Source organism: Colossoma macropomum, unplaced genomic scaffold (assembly GCF_904425465.1).
Source record: "Colossoma macropomum unplaced genomic scaffold, Colossoma_macropomum, whole genome shotgun sequence".
In the NCBI taxonomy this organism is placed as follows: Eukaryota; Metazoa; Chordata; class Actinopteri; order Characiformes; family Serrasalmidae; genus Colossoma; species Colossoma macropomum.
In genome coordinates, this window is record NW_023494790.1 from 8,093,793 (window position 1) to 8,112,533 (window position 18,741).

Genomic DNA, 18,741 nt, shown 5'->3' on the forward strand with positions numbered 1-18,741 from the left:
TCAAGCTTTTCCCAAATAACTGAATTTATATAATAATAAGATTTAAATATCTGTTGTAAATTATTTACTGTGGACATATAACTTGGCCACTATCTTCAAATCATCATTACAGTGGAGAGAAATGACAGAAACAAAGCTAGCTAGCAACGTACCCGGCTATCTAGATACCTTACCTCAGTTTGTCTTCTTTTCTTAGACTGAAAGGGTTAAAACGTGTCTCGTCTCTTGTGCTGACTAAAAGATAGTCACTTATTTCTTTATATTTTGTTTGACGACTGAGGTAAGTTGCACTAATGCTAGCTTGGATGTATTTATTAGCATATAGTTAAGTGGTTAGACTAAGGCCCAGTCCCATTTCTTATTTTTACCCATACCCCTTGTTTTCGAGTGTCACCTTGCCCGTTGGAACTGGGTTGCAACGGGTAGTGGTTGAAATCCTCCCCTACAAAATGGGACCCTCAAATAAAGAGGAACATTACTACATTAACAGACTACTGTCGCTGCTCTGTAGGTGACCCTGCCAGTCTGCAGTGATAGCAGAGGAGGGTAAAGTTCAGCAACCTCACTGCTGGTCTTTAGTTACATTTAGGGCATCATATGTCTTTAAAGAGGGGGGATGTGACCCCCTAATTCTTCAGTGATACGAAGCTGAAGTCAGCTATTCGCCAGCTTTTTGTTCTAATTTTCCTGTTTCACCTTAAATGGAGCAGCACTTACATTCTGGCGCTTCAGGCGTCAGGACTGCTGGACTGTTTAAGGTGAAATGGGAAATTTAGCTAGCTACTGAGACATTAGCATGCTGTTAGTGATTTGTTTTTTATGCTTGTTAATATAATACAATGGTTATCGTAGTTTTTTAAACTTACATTTGGGTTTCTTTGCACAGCCATGTTGCTGGGTTTTCTTTTTTCACGTAACACTCGATTTGGCGTGTGCCTCTGTTCGGAAGGCCATGTAGCCCTAACACTTCACCCTAACCCTCTATCTCAACAAAAAATGGGACACCCTACTCCTAGGCGTGAACGGAGGGCGAACTAAGTGGTAGGGGCGAAGGGTGAAATGGGATCGGGCCTAACAGTGAGGATTGGTTGACACCACAGGGATTCCCAGTAGTTGTATGATGTATTTGCATAATATATACTAGGGTAGGTATCATAGTATGAGAATGTTGATGAATGAAAACATATAAAATCATAGAAAATTATGCTGAATGGTGAGCTATGCTACTTAATCCTGCCTATCATGACAATACATTAAACTAGTTTTAGGCCAAAGTGCCCTTTTAATTGTACTCCCCCCCCCCCCTTTTGAGTACTACATACTGCTCACATTATGATGTGCTTTTTGATCTTTTAGACAAAGAGGACAAGTTTCAACATTTTAGTTGAGCAAATCTGATCAGCATCACATAGGAGAGGGGACTGGATGACTGGTCATTTAGCTAGATTTTACTCTAAAATTGATGCTGGGGATGTAACTTCAAAGTAGTTTAATGCTTTTACGAAAGTAGTTTTAGAGTAACTGAATCCTCTTCTCCCTGTGGGAGAGAAAATACAGTTGCCAGTTGTTTATATAAGTAGCATCAAGATGAATTGGGAGCGTTACGGGCTGAATATTTCACAGCATATTGAAGACATTTGTGCCATGTGATTCATAGACTTTCTAGAAGTTGTTGAAACTGTACCAAGACAGTGATTGAGGGCAGTGCGTGATATTTAGCGTGGTACAAAGGAATACCAGCCTAGTGCACAAATTGAATTACCATGTAACTTCTTTATGATTGTTGTGGCTGGAAAAGTAACTGAATACATGTGCTGGGAGCAGCATAGTCCTAAAACCTGGACAATGTGAGCACCTCAATGACATCACAACACAAAGCATTCTCAAGTTGGAGTCAAATGCAGTTGGACCCACTTGGTTCCAGTGTGAGGCAGTGCTAACTGTAGTGCTGTTCGTGTGTAGTATATTTGTTGAAGGTATATTTTTGAGTACTGTGCAAAAGTCAGAGACCACTCTTCATCTATTTAATTTATAGTAAAAATGATCATTAAATACAAATATTGCTTTATTCAGCATCAGAAAAAAAGCAGAAAACACATGTAACAGAACACAGATATATCAACAGTTAAATATATCATATGTTTCAGTATTTAGTGTGTCCACCCTTTGCCTTTTTTACAGCTTCCATTCTTTTCAGGAGACTTATTTAGATTTTTTTAATCTGTTGCAAGAGTGGAGCTTGATTGTCCTCCATTTGTTTATAGTGTTGTATATTTATTTAGTTTAATCTGTTGGACTTTTTGTTGTGATGACGTGAGTCCATGTGGTGTTTTGGTCCAGCAAAGCAGAATGTTTCTACTTCAGTGATTTAGAAATGCAAATTATGACCACTTCAGCATCTCTGTGTCAAATTAGGATTCAAGGTCTTCTTTTCATCTGCTTACATAGACCAGTATTGTGACTGGAAAGACATTAGCCCCTCAGTCATCGCTCCCTTTTCAAGCATGTGACTATATAGCACTATAAGTACACATGCACACACTCAAAAGCCCCAGCACCACATAAAACAGTCATAACAGCAGTAATCGCATTAAAGTGGAATCTCCTGCAGTAGAGCAGAAAAGGCCCCCTCTTTTCTTCTCCCCCATCCTTTGGTCCCTATCTAGATCCCCCTTTAATTTATGGAGTATTTAGCTGTGAATTTGAACCAGGCGTTTGTGCTGGACTGCGTTGGCTGCTTTTAATAAAAGCCTAGCGGATGTGCCTATCCGGTGGAAGCGTGGTTAGGCATGGTTTGATCTGCAGCACGCGCCCAAGCCCTTTGTTTCACTCGCACACTCAGCACACTTATCACAGCAGCTGCTCTCAATTTCTTCTGTTATTTTATTTATTTTTTTTTTTAACGGTCTTTCTCTCAGTCCATAAGGTGCACATTATGTTTGTATCAAGGTGTGCCCACGTTAATGTTTTTAGGAGCTTATTCAACGTGTTACAGACGTGTGATTGGTGTGAAGGTGAAGTCAGATCACCCTGTGTACGCTCTTTCAGTTGTGTTTTGGTTTTATGTAGATCAGCTAATCCACATCAACTTCAACCTAAATTGCATAAAAATATTTTAATGATCTAACAAAGTTTTTCATCTCTCTCTCTCTCTCTCTCTCTCCCTCTCTCTCGCTCTCTCTCTCTCTGTTTCTCAGCCCCCTCCATGCTGTGTCCTTTGCTCTGGCATGTGGTATCCCGGGTGTGACCCTGTTGACCCTGGCTGTTAACCCCCTCACTGGTTTCCTGGGGGCACTGAACATCTTCCTGTACACTTGCTGTTATACACCTTTGAAACGCCTCAGCATCACCAACACTTGGGTGGGCTCAGTGGTGGGAGCCATACCCCCTATCATGGGTTGGACCGCTGCTATGGGGACCCTCGATCCAGGTTCGCCCAAAAACACATTTCACGCATATTGACACACATTACAAATATGATTTATCATTGTCATAACTGTTATTTCATTCAGTAATAACTTGCATAATTTAGGTTGAAATACTATAAGCTAAACATCAAAAAGTATTTTATTCAATAATTCAACTTTTTGGGGAATAACGAGATGGAAAATAATGAAAAATAATACTGCGTTTATCTATTTACTGTAATTTACAGTAGATTTATCACTTTTTAAAATACAAGGCTTTCTGGATGTTCATTTTATTACAACTTCATTCTTGATTTATTCTTATTTAGCCTTCTCATTGTCCATAGCTTGGTTTATCATTCTGGACAGCTCTAAAATGTACTTTACGTCTTTCTACAAATTGGTCAAAACCTATGATGTTATACAGTATTGCCATCTCAAATGAATAATTCTATATATGTAACTGCAACAAAATTGGTTTTATATTAAATACAGTAGTGAATCTAGACTTTGGAACAGTAGTATGTATTCCTTTATACGTCTTAGATCAGTTCTGTAGTGCGTGCAGACAATGTAATCATTACTTCTTCAACACCTACGATATGTTTTCAGTATGCTGCCTTTCTTCAATGCAGTGTGTCATAGGTGACACTACAAAGGGTTTTGCTGCAAAGCTAACGCTCAAGTAATAACAAGGTGTCAGGAAGCGCATATTGTTTCAGTTTCTGAAGTTTCTCTTGCCTTTTTTGGCAAAGAAGCAGTTTTCCAGTTTTGTAATGTCTCTCTCATATTGCCATATTTGACCCTGCTCTAGCAGTCTTCACTGCTCTGTATAATGAGCTGTAGAATCAGTTTTAGGGCTGATAGACTGTGGTCATATCTCTGCTGTGCCGCAGAGTCCAGCCTGGTGTTTGTATTGAAAATATAAATAATGGGTGCCTCATACCATGCCATATTCAGACATGATCATTTATAGTGGTTGGTTGTTAAGTTTGCCTTATTGACATCCATTTATAATATTTCAGCTTTCCATTTGTTAACTGGCATGTATATTCGTGTATTGAGGGGGAAAAAAACATTGTTTACATTGAATAATCCCTCTGACCTGAGGTCACTGTCCGCCCAGGAGTGTTTAATATACGTATATCCCAGTATTCCACTTGATTTTAGGGCTTCCTTCCGAAACTCAAGTGCTTTTTGGAGGCCTGTGCATTTGTTAACAGAGTCAAGTGTGTTTCTATGGAAACTATAAGTTGAGGGCAACCAGCTGAAGTGTGTACGTGCAAACATCTATGTTTCTGTCAGACATGAATGAGACTGACTTATAAAGGACACCCATTTCCTGCCCTTTTTAATGAGTTTGGCTGTCTTGTGTTTTGTCCTGTACATCTCACAGTAGTACATTTGTAGTGACAAGTTACTCTCTTGTTTCATCTACTTAAGGACCGGGTTAATGGATTTGGACTTGTCTATTTCCAAAGGATACTTTCACTTCTAGTGAATTGAATATATAAGGAAGGGCATCACCATTTTCCACAGTTTTGTTCACATCACATTTAATTGCATTAAATTGTATTCACTTCTGTTCTCATTTCATTTCGTTCTCTTCTGTTGAATCAGCACCTGGGCAGCTTTCCCCGTGCTCACAGCTAGTTTTGAAGCTTTAGCATTTCACTTTAGACTAAAAAGAGGAGAACAGCACCTTACAAACTATGTCGATAGTTGCTTTACTACAAAGTTTCCCTGCAGTTCGGTAGGTAACTCAGAAGACTACTTGAGTTTTTCCACCTTTTTTTCATTCAGTTTGACCTGCTTGAGTCATTATTTACTTAAGTGTGGATTTAGGCTACTCTGTCCACCTCTGCTTTCCAACTACTGTGGCACAGCAACACCACTGAACCCTGGCCACTGTCTTATTTTATTTTTTTTTTATAAATCCTTCACCTCTTTAAGAAGGAAGTAATCTGTTAAACCAAAGTGAAAATGTTGATGCAGTTGGCTGAAGCAGCATCTTTTCATTTATGACAGGATAATCCCGTGATGACCAACAGGATGCTGAGCACGCAGAGCCTAATCTCTCTTCTTTTGCTTTGCTGTCACCTCAGACCCTATAACCCCTTTTTTCTGCTTTCTTTGGCGAGGAGCCATCTTTGGGGCAATGTGTCCCTCCCATGTTGACCTGACCGTCTTCTCCTGACCAGCTTTAGAGTTTCCATCATTGAAAAGAGAAATAGCAGAACGGGTCTCAGGCCAGTCTAAGAGGGCAGCAACACACAGAGCCTGTGCGAACTTCACCCCTGTGCTACTTGCTACATGGTTTGCGGTGGAAATACGAGCTTAGTGTTTCAGATCCTTTGTTTTCCCTGAGGATTTAGCTACAAGTGTGTTTACACAAGCACACACACACGGGCACACACACAAAGTCAGCGCTGCGTTTCACGCTCTGGTGCCCGAGCGCTGGTTGTGTGGTGTTGCCTTACGTTTCTGCCGCCTTTCTCCTCTGCAGGGCCCGAAACCTGAGCAAGGAGTGTGTAAAAATTTACTCAAGTCTCTCTTTCTTCCTGTTGTTTTCTTGCTCTTTCAGGCTTGGGCACTGTATCGGAAGCAGTAGGGTCATTCTGGGATACTTGGGTCCTTAACAGTCCTGAGTCACAGCTTTTTGTCCTTCTTTTTTCCCCACATCTGAGTATTTTCTCTCTCTTTCTTTAGCACTCTTGACTGTGAGCTGTGACTAGTTTTACCAGCGGAGGTTCTGTAATGTAATTTGTGGTCAGTTCATATGAGAGAGGGTCTCATTGGTCAAGACATAATCTCATGATGATCATGTCTGGGGGGGGGGGAAGACAAATTTTGGCCTAAATGTGAATGCAGATTTATTAGGATAGGAACAAACTGAGTGAGAAATTTCTTAACCAGTCCAACACCGGGTGAAGACAGAGCTAAAAGTAGGAGGCAATGGTGCGCTCATTCACATTGTCCAGAGGACAACAAGCCTGTCGTTAGCCCATGGATGTAATGTAAGTTAGCATAGCTGAAAAATCCCCCCAGTAAACTCCAGTTAAGCATGTCTGTGTGTCTTGTTTGTGGAGAATATATTGCAGCCGTCTTGCTAGGTAGTTTGTTTTGCTTGTGTTGTACCCTGGACTGGACTATAGGAATTTGGGATGGAATTTAGAGGGGGTTTGACCTTGTTAGTGGTGGATATCGCTTCAATGGAACACCAAAGTTTAACAAGTTCACCCATTGAGACTGAGATAAAGCATCTTTGCGTGATCCCTTAAATTTTCACTGATAGCCTGGACTAAAAGGTCAAAGTCTGGATATAAACATCAGCGTTACACCACAGGCAACACACTCAATGACAATAACAACACACCACACAGTAGTGTGTATTTGCATGTGTTATTACATTAGCGTAGGTTAGTTCAAACATTGCTGCTTTTACTGTGGGAGCTAAGAGTTCAGCCCACTCTAAAGAAGCCACACATTGTACTATATTAGTCACAGACCCCATCACCACTCACTTCAATTATGGTACCTCTCCAGGTAAAACTAACTCGGCTAGAGTAAAGCTGTAGGCTCTCTCTTTTCCTTTAGTGCCTGCAGGCCACTCATACAGGTCGTCTACCAGTCTGTTGTTGTTAATGCGCTCTTCTGTGCTGTAGTGTGTCGGAGGGATGGAATAAACACTGTTGAGGTGTTGTGATGCCAACAAAAACAACTAAATGATTAAGTCATCAGACTGGACTCATTGGAGATTGCAGCAGAACAAAGGACACTCATACTTGTAGCTGTCTTGCACAATCCTCTGCATGCCATTTCAGTTAAATAGAAGGGCACTCTCAACAATGGACTTGATACAGCTGCACTTTTCCAAAGAGCACAATTTGAGGTCGCTCTGAAGACCACAGTTAAACTCTGCAATAAGTCAGTCTATAGCAGAGGAGGTACTGACCTTTCTTCAGATGGTTTCTGAACTGTAATGTAGGCACTTTGTTCGTGAATATTAATTTTTAAGTATCTGGTACGTATTTTGTTAAACATTGTTATTTTGCCCATTATCTCATCTTGAACAATGTACATATGTGTAAAATCCAGTGACACATTTGTAAAAAATCTCAATGAGAACCTCAAGTCATCAGGGATGCAACTGTCCTATTGTGGGCTAGCTATTTTCAATTATAATATGAATAATGAACTAATCAAATCATTATGCCTTCTTTTCTCACAGCGCTGCCATCATTCAAAGTTCTGCCTGTGTGACAAACAATTTGATTGATGGTGCAATAAAACAATAGAAGCCATATCGCCTTCGAACTTCCTGTAGAAAGTTCTGTCAGAATAACCACATGTATCATAAGAAGGTTCTGAAGCATTACAAAGTAAACACGTCAACTTTACCATAATCAATGAGTTGTCATTCACTGAAGCCCTACAAATTTCTTGCATGCAAACAAACTTCTATAGCATAGCGTTAAACGGGAATTGCACCTTTTTTCCCCCCTCCATATTCAATCACGTTAAAGATGTATCAAAGTCATTCACTGTGGTTTGATCTGGAATGTGCCATTCAAGAGGAACTTACCAAGTCAGAATTGTTCACAGTGACACCCAAAGCGTTTAATGCCTTGCATTGTAAAGCAAAATAGCACCTAAAGAACACCACCATCCTCCTCTTTAGATAGACCACCATTTTACAGTTAGCAACATTGCATATAACAGTTCAGAAGACACGTTAAGGTTCATCAGTTGTATACGATGCAGCAAGCAAATAGAAAGACTGTTTGGGTTCCTAGACACCATAACCTCTGGTTCCTATTACCAGTTTTCTTTACAGTGAACTGTTTTATATCAAACCACTGAGTGACTGTTTACATCAGGAGAATTGAATTATCCAGAAATGTAAAAATAAATCCATGGTATTCCCCTTCAAGTCTCTTGTGAACATCAGTTTCATAGCTATATATATTTGCTACTTTAAACTTAATTGCTACTTCAGTTCTGCAGTTTCCTTCAACATCAGTAAAATTTCTGTCTTTTGTCTGTCTGTCTGTCTAGGTGCTCTGCTGCTGGGTGGTTTCCTCTACTCTTGGCAGTTTCCTCATTTCAATGCTTTAAGCTGGAACCTGCGAGAAGATTACTCACGTGGCGGCTACCGCATGATGTCAGTCACCCACCCTGCGCTGTGCAAGCGGGTGGCCCTGCGCCACAGCGTGGGTTTGATCGGCCTCTCCACTCTCTGCCCTGTGTTGGATGTCACCACCTGGACTTTCCCTCTGATCTCTCTGCCCATCAACCTCTACATCAGTTACTTGGCCTTCCGCTTCTACCGCCGTGCAGACCGACAGAATGCCCGCAAGCTTTTCTTTTGCAGTCTTTGGCATCTACCCATGCTGCTGCTGCTCATGCTGACCTGCAAGAAGCGTCGTCCAGTGCCGGAGGATGCAGTGAAGCCAGTGGACACCCCCCTAGCTCTGCAGAGTTAACCACAGCAGTGCCTCACTCCATACAGCTCTAGTCTATCATTAGATCAGTGGTTCCCAGTTGTACCCCTGCCCTGTTTATTGTTACTGTCATGAGAATACATTTCATCTTTGAAACAGTAACTTTATAGGTGAAGGAAATATCATTAGTATCCATTAATGTAGGTTATTGGACCATTTGTATTGGTCCAGTCATCAGTAAAACATAAAGTTTACATATTGTAAGACTGCTTGTGCTTTCAAATACTGTAGAAAAATAAACGTTAAGTTTCTTATGACAGTGATCTTACTTTGGTGTTTCCACTGCACTAATACACCCAACTAAAGTGAGTTGTGGCTGTCTAGAGCAGGGAAAATGCTAAAATGTGCAGGACAGGGGAACTCCAGGACCAGGATTGAGAACCACTGCTTTGACTCATGTTCTTCATTTTATGGCATTTCATAGAGGATTTCTGTTTTGCTTAAAGCCTTTGGATTGATCAGGTTAAAAACAGGAAGCTCCCAGTGGGCCAATGGCAATTCCTCCTTGTTGTTCTCAGGTGCTCTGATAGAGAAGAGAAGCCTGGGTTCCTTGGAGAATAATATCACTCAGGTCACTGGTGAACAAGTCAATGCAATGTATGTAAATATGTCAAATATTTATTTAAATAGCCACCCGCCCTACAGTAAGAGTCAGCAAATAAAATGAGTCACGCCTAACTGATAGACGATGGAATCCAAATCTGCTTCAGCTCTGAAGAGCTTTGAGTGTTTTACTGTAAACTGTGTTGAGTTCAGTCACAGCTCAGATACAATACCAAATGTTATATGTACTGTAAATTGGGTAGGAAGCCTTTGTAATGTGCTGCTTTGGGCTGGTTGTGGTACATAGTACTCCAAAACGAGGGAGCACCTCTCTGTCGGCTCTTGGAGCCGACCTTCTTCCATTGTACAATTTCTTCGTGTCATGATTCGCCTACATCTGACCTCAGTGCTTAAATAACCTGTGTAAGTCACAAAAGGACACGTGTTCTTTACAATAAAAATGTCGTATGACCATTGTTGGTTCTTGTGTTCGTTTTTGGGGAGCTTCCCTGTCATGTAGTGGTCGGAAAGGATATGGTGTGGATTTGTGCATCATGAGAAAAAGAGAAATTCAGTGGAGTCAATACTACATACTACTGTAAAACTACGTTTCTAATGTAACTTTGTTTGACTGACGAAAGCATTTATGGTTAAAGGACAATTTTCATTTATTTATTTATTTTTTTAATTCTACATAGTGAAATGGTTGATATGTCGTTCAGAGTGGATTGATGTGAAATGCTTGATTCAGGAAAATTTACCAAGTTCACAGTGGTGGTGATGGGAACCAAATATCTGAAGAGTTGAGAAGAGAAGGCCTCTTAAAGCTCCCTGTTTGAAAAGTGTGAGATTACATAGTTATCAACACACTACTTGATGCCTGAGACTGTCTTACATAGTTTTGAGAGTTTTTTTTTACTTTTTTTTTTTATTATCAATGTTACATATGAATCTCAGAATACACAAGTGGGTTCACTGGTAGTTTAGTAAATGAATAAAATAATATTTGCATTATACACAATACATACCCCTGGTTCCTATGACCACCAGTGTAAATGGATCTGAGCTACATTTCTCTACAAATGAACCGTTTCACTTCAAACCACTTTGAATGGCTTGGTTTACATCAAAATCCTTAAAATATTTTAAAAATCGGTGGAATTCCCCTTTGATACTCCATAAACTTTAGTCCTTCAGTACAGTGTATTGATTATTCAGTGTTTAATGTATTTCATCACACAGTGATTGCATGCTCTGTTTAATTAATACCTATTGTTAAAGGAGAATTCCATTTTTTCCCCTACATTCTTGCACATTTAAAACACTTAGATGTAAACAAAGTCATTTGGAGTGGTTTGTCAAGTAGAGAAACTTGGTGTTGATGGGATTCAGACGTCTGAAGAGAAAAAAAAAGTGGTTATGAATACTCTGCCTGATGCCTGAGGAATTGTTTTACAATAGTTTTGAGACTTTTTAGCTTTTGACCTATAATGTATTTTTAAAATCTATTTGTGGTGGAGGGATGCATGTAGTGTGTAAGAAAGTTTTACCCAAAATAACTTTTCCCCCCCCATTTTTACCACTGTTGTACCATCATCAACATTACATATAAAAACTTAGAGGACACCTGTAGGTGCGCTTCTGGTTTTTGAATGTAAATAAAATGGCTACATTTGTCGCAACCCCTGGTTCTTCTCACCACCATTGTAAAAGTAATCTGTAAGTTTCTCTACAATGAACCATTTAAAGGAGAATTCCACCAGTCATTCAAAATTTCTCAATAATATGGTCCTTGAGATGTAGACAGAGTCACTCAGGGTAGTTTGGTGTCAAATGGTTCCTTTTAGAGACTTTGTAGATTTTTCTTTGCAGTGGTGATGATAGGAACCAGGGGGCACCATGTCTAAAACACAAATATAGCCATTTTATTTACTATCCAAAACCACCAGTGAACCTACATGTCTTTTGAGCTTTTATATGTAAAGACAATGGTAAAATAGGCATAAATCTGAAAAATAAGTTTTCTTTTGGGGAATAATTTGCCTTAAAACACCCTGCGTGTACCAATCTGCCATGGATTAATTTAAATAAAAGGATTAAAATAAATTTTAAGCCAAAACTTTATCACAAAACAATGATAAAATTGTGTCTCAGACATCAGGCAGTGAATTCATAACCATTTCATTTCAGAACTTTCTGTGAGGGAGCTTTTACAGGTGGACGTCTGGTTCCTATCACCACCACTGTGAACAATTCTGACTTGGCAAGTTTCTCCAGAGCGGAGCACCTCACACCAGACCACTCTGAATAACTTTGCTTATATCTCAGCCATTTAATTATGTAGAATTTTTTGAAAAGTCGGTGGAGTTCTCCTTTAACATCAAACCACTCTGAATGACTTTGCTTACATCTCTTGAATTATGCTGACATTTTAAAAAATTGGTCCCTTTTAAGGGTCCCTTTTTCTCTAGCATTGTTCCTTTCATTTGCAATGGTCAGTGTTTTTAATAACGGTCTGCCTGAGGTAGTAACATGGCCACACAGTCTGTCCATAACGTCTCCTGTCCTCTGTCCCTGCTGCAGTGTGGTCCCAGCAGCAATCACTACATTCTAATCCACACTTGTTCCTGGACCTTGGATCTTTACACGCTCGTTTATTTCCTCCCTTCTTTTTCCCTCGTCTTTGTGGTCGTAACGGTGTCCGGCTGCTCTGGCCTTATTTGGCTATGGTGTCCCCCAGCGGGGTCTGTGGAGGATCGACCTCTGCACCTGTCCGGCTGCAACACATGATCCCCTCTTCCGCAGTTTCTCCTCAGACGTTCCCTGAGGTTCTCCTTCCATCAGCACCTCCGCTGTAGCTGACCACGTCCTGCAGGCCGCACTGCCCTCCTCCCACTGCTCTCTTCCACTGAGGGGATTTGACCCGGATGAAGGGATGGAGGGATAGAGGAATGTGAGTGAAACGTCCCCTCGTAAAAGGCCCAGGTCCGGAAATGGCCAGCACCAGCATGATTCATATGAGTGTTAGATGGAGAAAGAGAGAGAGAGACAGCTGTTCCTGCTGTGGCTGTAGATTGAATATCAGTGCCAGCCAGTCACTTTACCATAGTTTTATGACTGCTGGTGAGGTGCAAACAGCCAATACTGTACTCTTACTATGTAGCACTGCCCATTCTCACTGTACTACATATACATTTTCCTGGCTCTTTGTTTTTTTTTTTTACTCCCTGTCTGTGAATGTTTTTGCTGTTTATTGCATCTCTAACCTGCAGTTTTTGGCGAAAGGGTGCCATAAGAGAAGAATACTTCACTTCCAAGAAAAATGTGGGGCATATTCTGTGAAACACACATGAGGAGAGTTTATAAACGTTTCCCTGGAGTTGTATGAAGTGTGTAGAGGTAAGTGAGTTTATAATAATCTCCAGCTCATTTAAACTGGATTCTCATTAGTGTTGTACAGTAATGCTTTGTCTGATTTGTTATAATAGCAACAGGTGGAGCTCCCTTTATTACTCCCTAATTCAGCTTAGCATAGTTTATGTTTGAATCCTTTACAAATTCATTTTTTGGATATTTATCAGAATTATTAGAATTATAAGATTGTCAACCTTTGCAAGTCTACATACACTAAAGAAAAGGTGATATGTTTAATTTCACACATAATTCAGTCTTCTGGAATATATCATTAAAAACACTATGATAGTATCAAGAATTATAGTAATACTAACAATAAACAGCCTTTTCTATATATTTTTAAATATACACGCAAGGGGAGAGCACACTATCCTACTGAGCTAACAGTAGAAAAAGTATATGCGTATACTGTGGAAAAGTCAGTTCACCCTTAATTCAACCCTTAGAACCCTGGGATTTTTGAGGGATTGATTGTTTGATTGATTGATTGATTGATTGATTGCAATTGATACAATTGCAATTGGAATTATAAAGTATTTACATGTGAGAGTCCCACATGCCATATTTTCAGGAGACCCTGGGCTACTCAGATAAGCCATTATTTTACATGTAAATGCTAACAGAAATTTGATATCTTTATTATTTTTGGCTAATTTGTGATAAAACATTTATCAAGCGCCTGCAAAATTGTGTAATTTTTTGATAATAGAGATCTTAAAAACAACCTCTGATACCTTTTTCAGAAATTGTTAGTCTGGAGTGTCTGTGAGCTGAAAGTGCAAGAGTTTTGATGGTGATTCATTCTACTGGTTATTATTGAGTAAAAATAAAAAAAAATAGCATAAAAGGCCATGTTTTTATTGATTTTATGTCTGATTTTATTCATTTTTTGGATTCATGCTGAGTGCTAAAACTCTGATACACATCAAGACAGACTTTATTTTTAATTACAAATTGAGTTTCATATTTAATATCAGATTTAATAGATTTAATCAGGGTTAACTTCCACTCAAATCGTCCATTATTTAAAAAAAAAGTCTGAGAATAAGTAAAAAAACATGAATTCAACAGAAAATTGCAAAAGCATCAACAACTAATAATAATGTGTACAAGTGTTCAGAATTCTCGTCCACTCTTCCTTTTTTAGCCTGTATTCTTTAAAGAAATGTGCAGGGATGTTGTTTTTTCACTCCTCCGAAGTTCAGTCTTCTTTCAGAAGTTGTTGTTCTTCTCATGATGTGAAGCCAAACACGCTTAACGATGGGCTCCTTCTGAAACGCTCTGAGGTGCCTGTTATGTGTGTCATAGGGAGGAACATTTTTGGAGACTCTTTTGGAAACTTTTTTTTTTTTGCCCCATGAATTCTGGCCGAAGGCTGAGAGGTGTGAAAGGCGAATAGTTTCCTTTATGCGTTTGTAATTGATTTACTCCCGCTCGGCCCTCGGCTCAGATGAATCATGCTGCGGACTGATGGGTCATGAGCGGAATATTGCCGTTGTGTTTTAATGGCAGGCTGATGGATTGATCTGCGGGGAGTTTCTCTCTCCGGACAGCTCAATCACATCCGTCTCTGAGCGCACTTCACAGCTCGGGGTGCAGAAAGGCCACGAATGAGCTGCAGGTCTGAGCCAGAGTCAATAACACGGGCAGGAATAGGAGTTTAGGAGCTAAAAGAGCTGCCTGTCCGTCCACTTCCCCAACACCCTGAACACCCTGAACACCCTGAACACTGACCCCAACTAAAGCTGCTCGCTTTCTGCCCTTTAGTGCGGTGTGAAAACTCATCTACCCTGTTAGAAGTAAAGGTTCTGTGTGGTACATTTTTCATTCATCAAGGTACAAACAATGTACATGTTCCCCCAAAGGTACAGCAGTGGTTTTTAGGTCCACTTGTGTACCTTAAAAATGTTTTTTTCCAGTTTAAAAGTTCGTATTTGTACCTTTTCATAACAGAATGTTTTAAAACAAAACAATAAGATATAAAAGCCTGGAGACGAGACGGGGAGTGTGGAGACAATACAACTTAGAAAATATAATTTCAATGGATTATGATACAGTTATGTTCCCTGACTAAAGGCACTGAGATGTATCCTGGTAAGTACCACCCCACTGGCAAGAGGGGTCCTGCCCCAGTGGCAGTTTAGTACCTTTATTTCTGAGAGTGTATTAACATTTATAACTGATCTATACCAATGTGTGTGTGTGTGTGTGTGTGTGTGTGTGTGTGTGTGTGTGTGTGTGTGTGTGGAAGAAATAGAATGAAATATTATCAGAGTTAATATATTTCTTAAAGAAAGTTTCTTTAGAAATAAAGTTTCAGAAGTTTTTATAAGTTTTGTTTTTCCTTTATAAAAGAAACCTCTAATTATTATTATTATTATTATTATTTTGCCAAGTCAGCGTATATAGGGCGCTTTCTGAACCTTTGAGGGTCTTAAGCAAGGTTCTGCTTGGGGGTCCCCACCCAAATCATATTATTATTATATGCAATAATGAAAACTAATTAATACTTTATTGGTTCATTAATTTCGGTCAAGAAAAAAAAATGTAATGAGCGCTTATGTAAACATAATAACAACAACTATATACGGAGGAAATAATCTTTAAAGTACAAAAAAGTGATCAATATACATAAATATATAAATACATAAATATTAGTGATATTTGTGCTTTTGTAAATAAAAGTCATCACATGATATATTTCTGCTATCGTGACTGACAGACAGTATTAAAAAAGAAAGAGAAAAACACAACTAGGTGTTTCATGGGGTCTCTTGTTGCTCGGGACCCTCAGTGAGCGCTAATTAGGCTGGTAAGAAGCGGCTCTGAGTGAGTGCGCTGTGTCGCTGTGTCGGAGTTTCCTCTCCTTCACGCTGTTGTCTCGATAGTTGTTCTGAAGTTTCTTCTTCAAGGTGTTTAAAGTGAAGCTCTCGCTGCTTCTCTCTCAGAGCAGAGCGCTGCACGTGTTTCATTTAAAGTCAGAGGTTCTTTATGTCTGCCTTGTTTTGATGCTCTGTCTGTGATCTATGCGGTGGTTCAGAGGAGCAGCAGATTCAGCAGACTGTACAGAGAGCAGCTCTTCAGGACTCACGATTAGAAGATTATTCACAGAAATGAACACACGTGCTGTGTTTCTCAGACTTGGCGAGTTAAATCAGCTCCAGCGCTCAGATAAACTCCACACTCCTCACTTCAGTGTGGACTTTTATTTCTGTTCTTTAATATCGAAACCAATGTGATAATGAAGTGAACATCAGCCTGAAAACCATTCCTGACCATTTAAAGCTTCATTCAGGAGTCCAAAAAGCCCTTTCAATAATAATAATAATAATAATAATAATAATGATAATAATAATAATAATAATAATAATAATAATAGAAGTGAATGGGGCGACACTTTCTTTTCTAAATGTCTGGATATTATTAATGCGTCAAATGAGGATAATAAAACAATCAAAACTAACATTATGTTACTAAAATGGGCTCAATATTATAGAAATTAGCGTTCGACATTATTTATTCAACTTCAGGATTACAAGTTTTTTAGCTGAAGGTCCGGTTTGTAGATTTACTGTTGTTAATTAATAAACTTTCTATCGCTTATTAAACTTATTAACACACACTAATGAATAACAAACAGACTCAGAGATTCAGAGAACTCATCTCAGAGATTAATCAGACGTGTCTGTGTATATTTCTCTCTTTTAACCATCTGCTTCATAACTTCTTCACTTCAACAGCTCTCTCTCTCTCTCTCTCTCTCGGTGTTGAGTTAAACGAATGCCCCGCCCCCGCCCCCGCTGATTGGTTTATGTCGACCAATAGGCCAGAGCAGCATTTCTAAAGACACGCCCATCATTCCTCACTTTTCCAAAACTTTCTGAAGTTTGGATTTGGAGCTCAAACATGGAGCCTGACACTCGTTTATCTCTCTCTCTCTCTCTCTCTCTCTCTCTCTCTCTCTCTCTCTCTCTCACTCTCTCTCTGAGTGTGTCTCTCTGTCTCTCCCTACCTAACTTTCTCTCTCTGTCTCTCTTTCTGCCTTTCTGCCCCCCCCCCTCTCTCTCTCCGCAATCATAGTACAGTAATATAAATATATAATAAATCCTGATTCTGATTTTCTGAAGTTGTTTGTATATATTTATGACTGACTGTAGTGATGTAATTCTGTCTTGTTCCAACATAAATAAGTAAATAAATAATATTTCCATATTATTTATTTCCATAAATAATATTTCCTTTAGGTCTCTTTAACGTCTGAGTGCATAAACACGTTGGATTTTATTATATATACTTATTTTTACTTCTCGCTCACTAAACAGCTTCCTCCTCACCTTTCCACTCCATTATTATTATTATTATTATTATTATTATTATAAGGCTATATGAGGCTAAGGACTTCTAAGGACTGTGGGCTGGTAGTGAGTGCTGCGAGCCGCTGGCCAATCAGCGCTGGAGGGGGCGGAGTTTGTGTTGAATAAAGAACTAAGTGAGTAGGCTGAGTGCGCGAGGCTCTGCACAGCGCAGTGGAGAATCAGAGGAGGAGCGGAGCGGAGCGCTCGAGGGTTCTCAGCAGCGCTCGCGTGCACCATTCGGTGATTATCAGTGACAGTAACATTATCAGTGTCCTCACCGCGAGTTTCCTGCCGAAGTCTCGCGCGCGTGGAGCCGAACCCGCGTTAACTTCACTCAGCGGGTTTGCGTTTTGTTTTTGTTTCTTTTTTAATTTATTGCTTATTATTACTGCTGCTTTGATGGCTCGTGCGTCCTGAGGCGCCCCTGCACGTGCATGCGGATGGAGTCCCGCCGGAGCGCGAGGGCTTATGGGATATAGTAGTAGCGGGGGTCCTGCGGGCGCGGGTCCTGGGCGGCGCAGCAGGCAGCTCGCGCTGGCGGGCAGCAGCATGCTCGCGCTGTGGCTCTACGCGCTCTACTCGTGCGCGGGACACTGCGCCACCGCGCCAGCGCACGAGCGCGCGGCACCTCCTGTCGCCGCCGCCGTCGCCTCCTCCGCCAGGCTGCGCGCACGACCCGAGCTCTACTACTACGACAGCGCGAGCGAGAATAACAATAATATCAATGACAATAACGTCGAAAGCGCAGGAGAGATGGAGCGCGGCGCGAGCGCGCTGTCCAGCCTCGCGAGCGGAGCGGGCTTCAGGCGCCTGCCCCAGGCCCTCATCATCGGCGTGAAGAAAGGAGGCACGCGCGCGCTGCTCGAGTTCCTCCGCGTGCATCCAGACGTCCGCGCGGTGGGAGCGGAGCCGCACTTTTTCGACCGAAACTACCAGAACGGACTGCAGTGGTACAGGTGACCACTCTTCATTCACTCTATCAGCAGAGTTATTCATGTTCATATTCATATTATTACAGTTCCGCTTGCAACTAATAACACGGACGACTGATAATGTATAAACAGCAACTATTTGTTTAATTATTAATGTTATTAGACCACAACTATCACTACGACCCCCTGCAGTTAGTGTTAAATAAATAAATAAATAAATAAATAAATAAATACAAATAGAACGGACTGAACTGGTGCCGGTAACTAATGTAACTTTATTATAATATATATTATTAAATAACGTACATATTATCATTATTATTATTATTATTATTATTATTATTATTATCATTATTATTATACTACTACTACTACTACTACGTGACCATATTCACACATATTATTATTATTATTATTATTATTATTATTGTTGTTGTTGTTGGGGAACACATGAATGTCTGTTTATTTATTTATTTATTTATTTAGTTTATTTAAATGAGACAGAGGGCGCAGAGTGAAGGGAGAATAAAATACATATTTAAAAAAATCATTTAAGCTTAAACTTTGAGTTGAATCAGTGAAACAT

At 40.0% G+C, this 18,741-nt stretch overlaps 2 protein-coding genes across 2 annotated transcripts in view; both read left to right on the top strand.

Moving 5' to 3' along the window:
- Positions 1 to 9,928, top strand: part of LOC118809077 (protoheme IX farnesyltransferase, mitochondrial) — a 63,954-nt gene extending 54,026 nt beyond the window's left edge. Inside the window, exons 6-7 of the mRNA XM_036572017.1 lie at positions 3,198 to 3,430; positions 8,466 to 9,928. Of these exons, the coding sequence (XP_036427910.1) occupies positions 3,198 to 3,430; positions 8,466 to 8,893 (661 nt within the window). The 3' untranslated portion in view covers positions 8,894 to 9,928. The remainder of the gene's footprint in view (positions 1 to 3,197; positions 3,431 to 8,465) is intronic.
- A 7,458-nt stretch (positions 9,929 to 17,386) lies between these two features.
- Positions 17,387 to 18,741, top strand: part of hs3st3b1b (heparan sulfate (glucosamine) 3-O-sulfotransferase 3B1b) — a 29,414-nt gene continuing 28,059 nt past the window's right edge. The window contains exon 1 of the mRNA XM_036572018.1: positions 17,387 to 18,179. Within this exon, the coding sequence (XP_036427911.1) occupies positions 17,692 to 18,179 (488 nt within the window). The 5' untranslated portion in view covers positions 17,387 to 17,691. The remainder of the gene's footprint in view (positions 18,180 to 18,741) is intronic.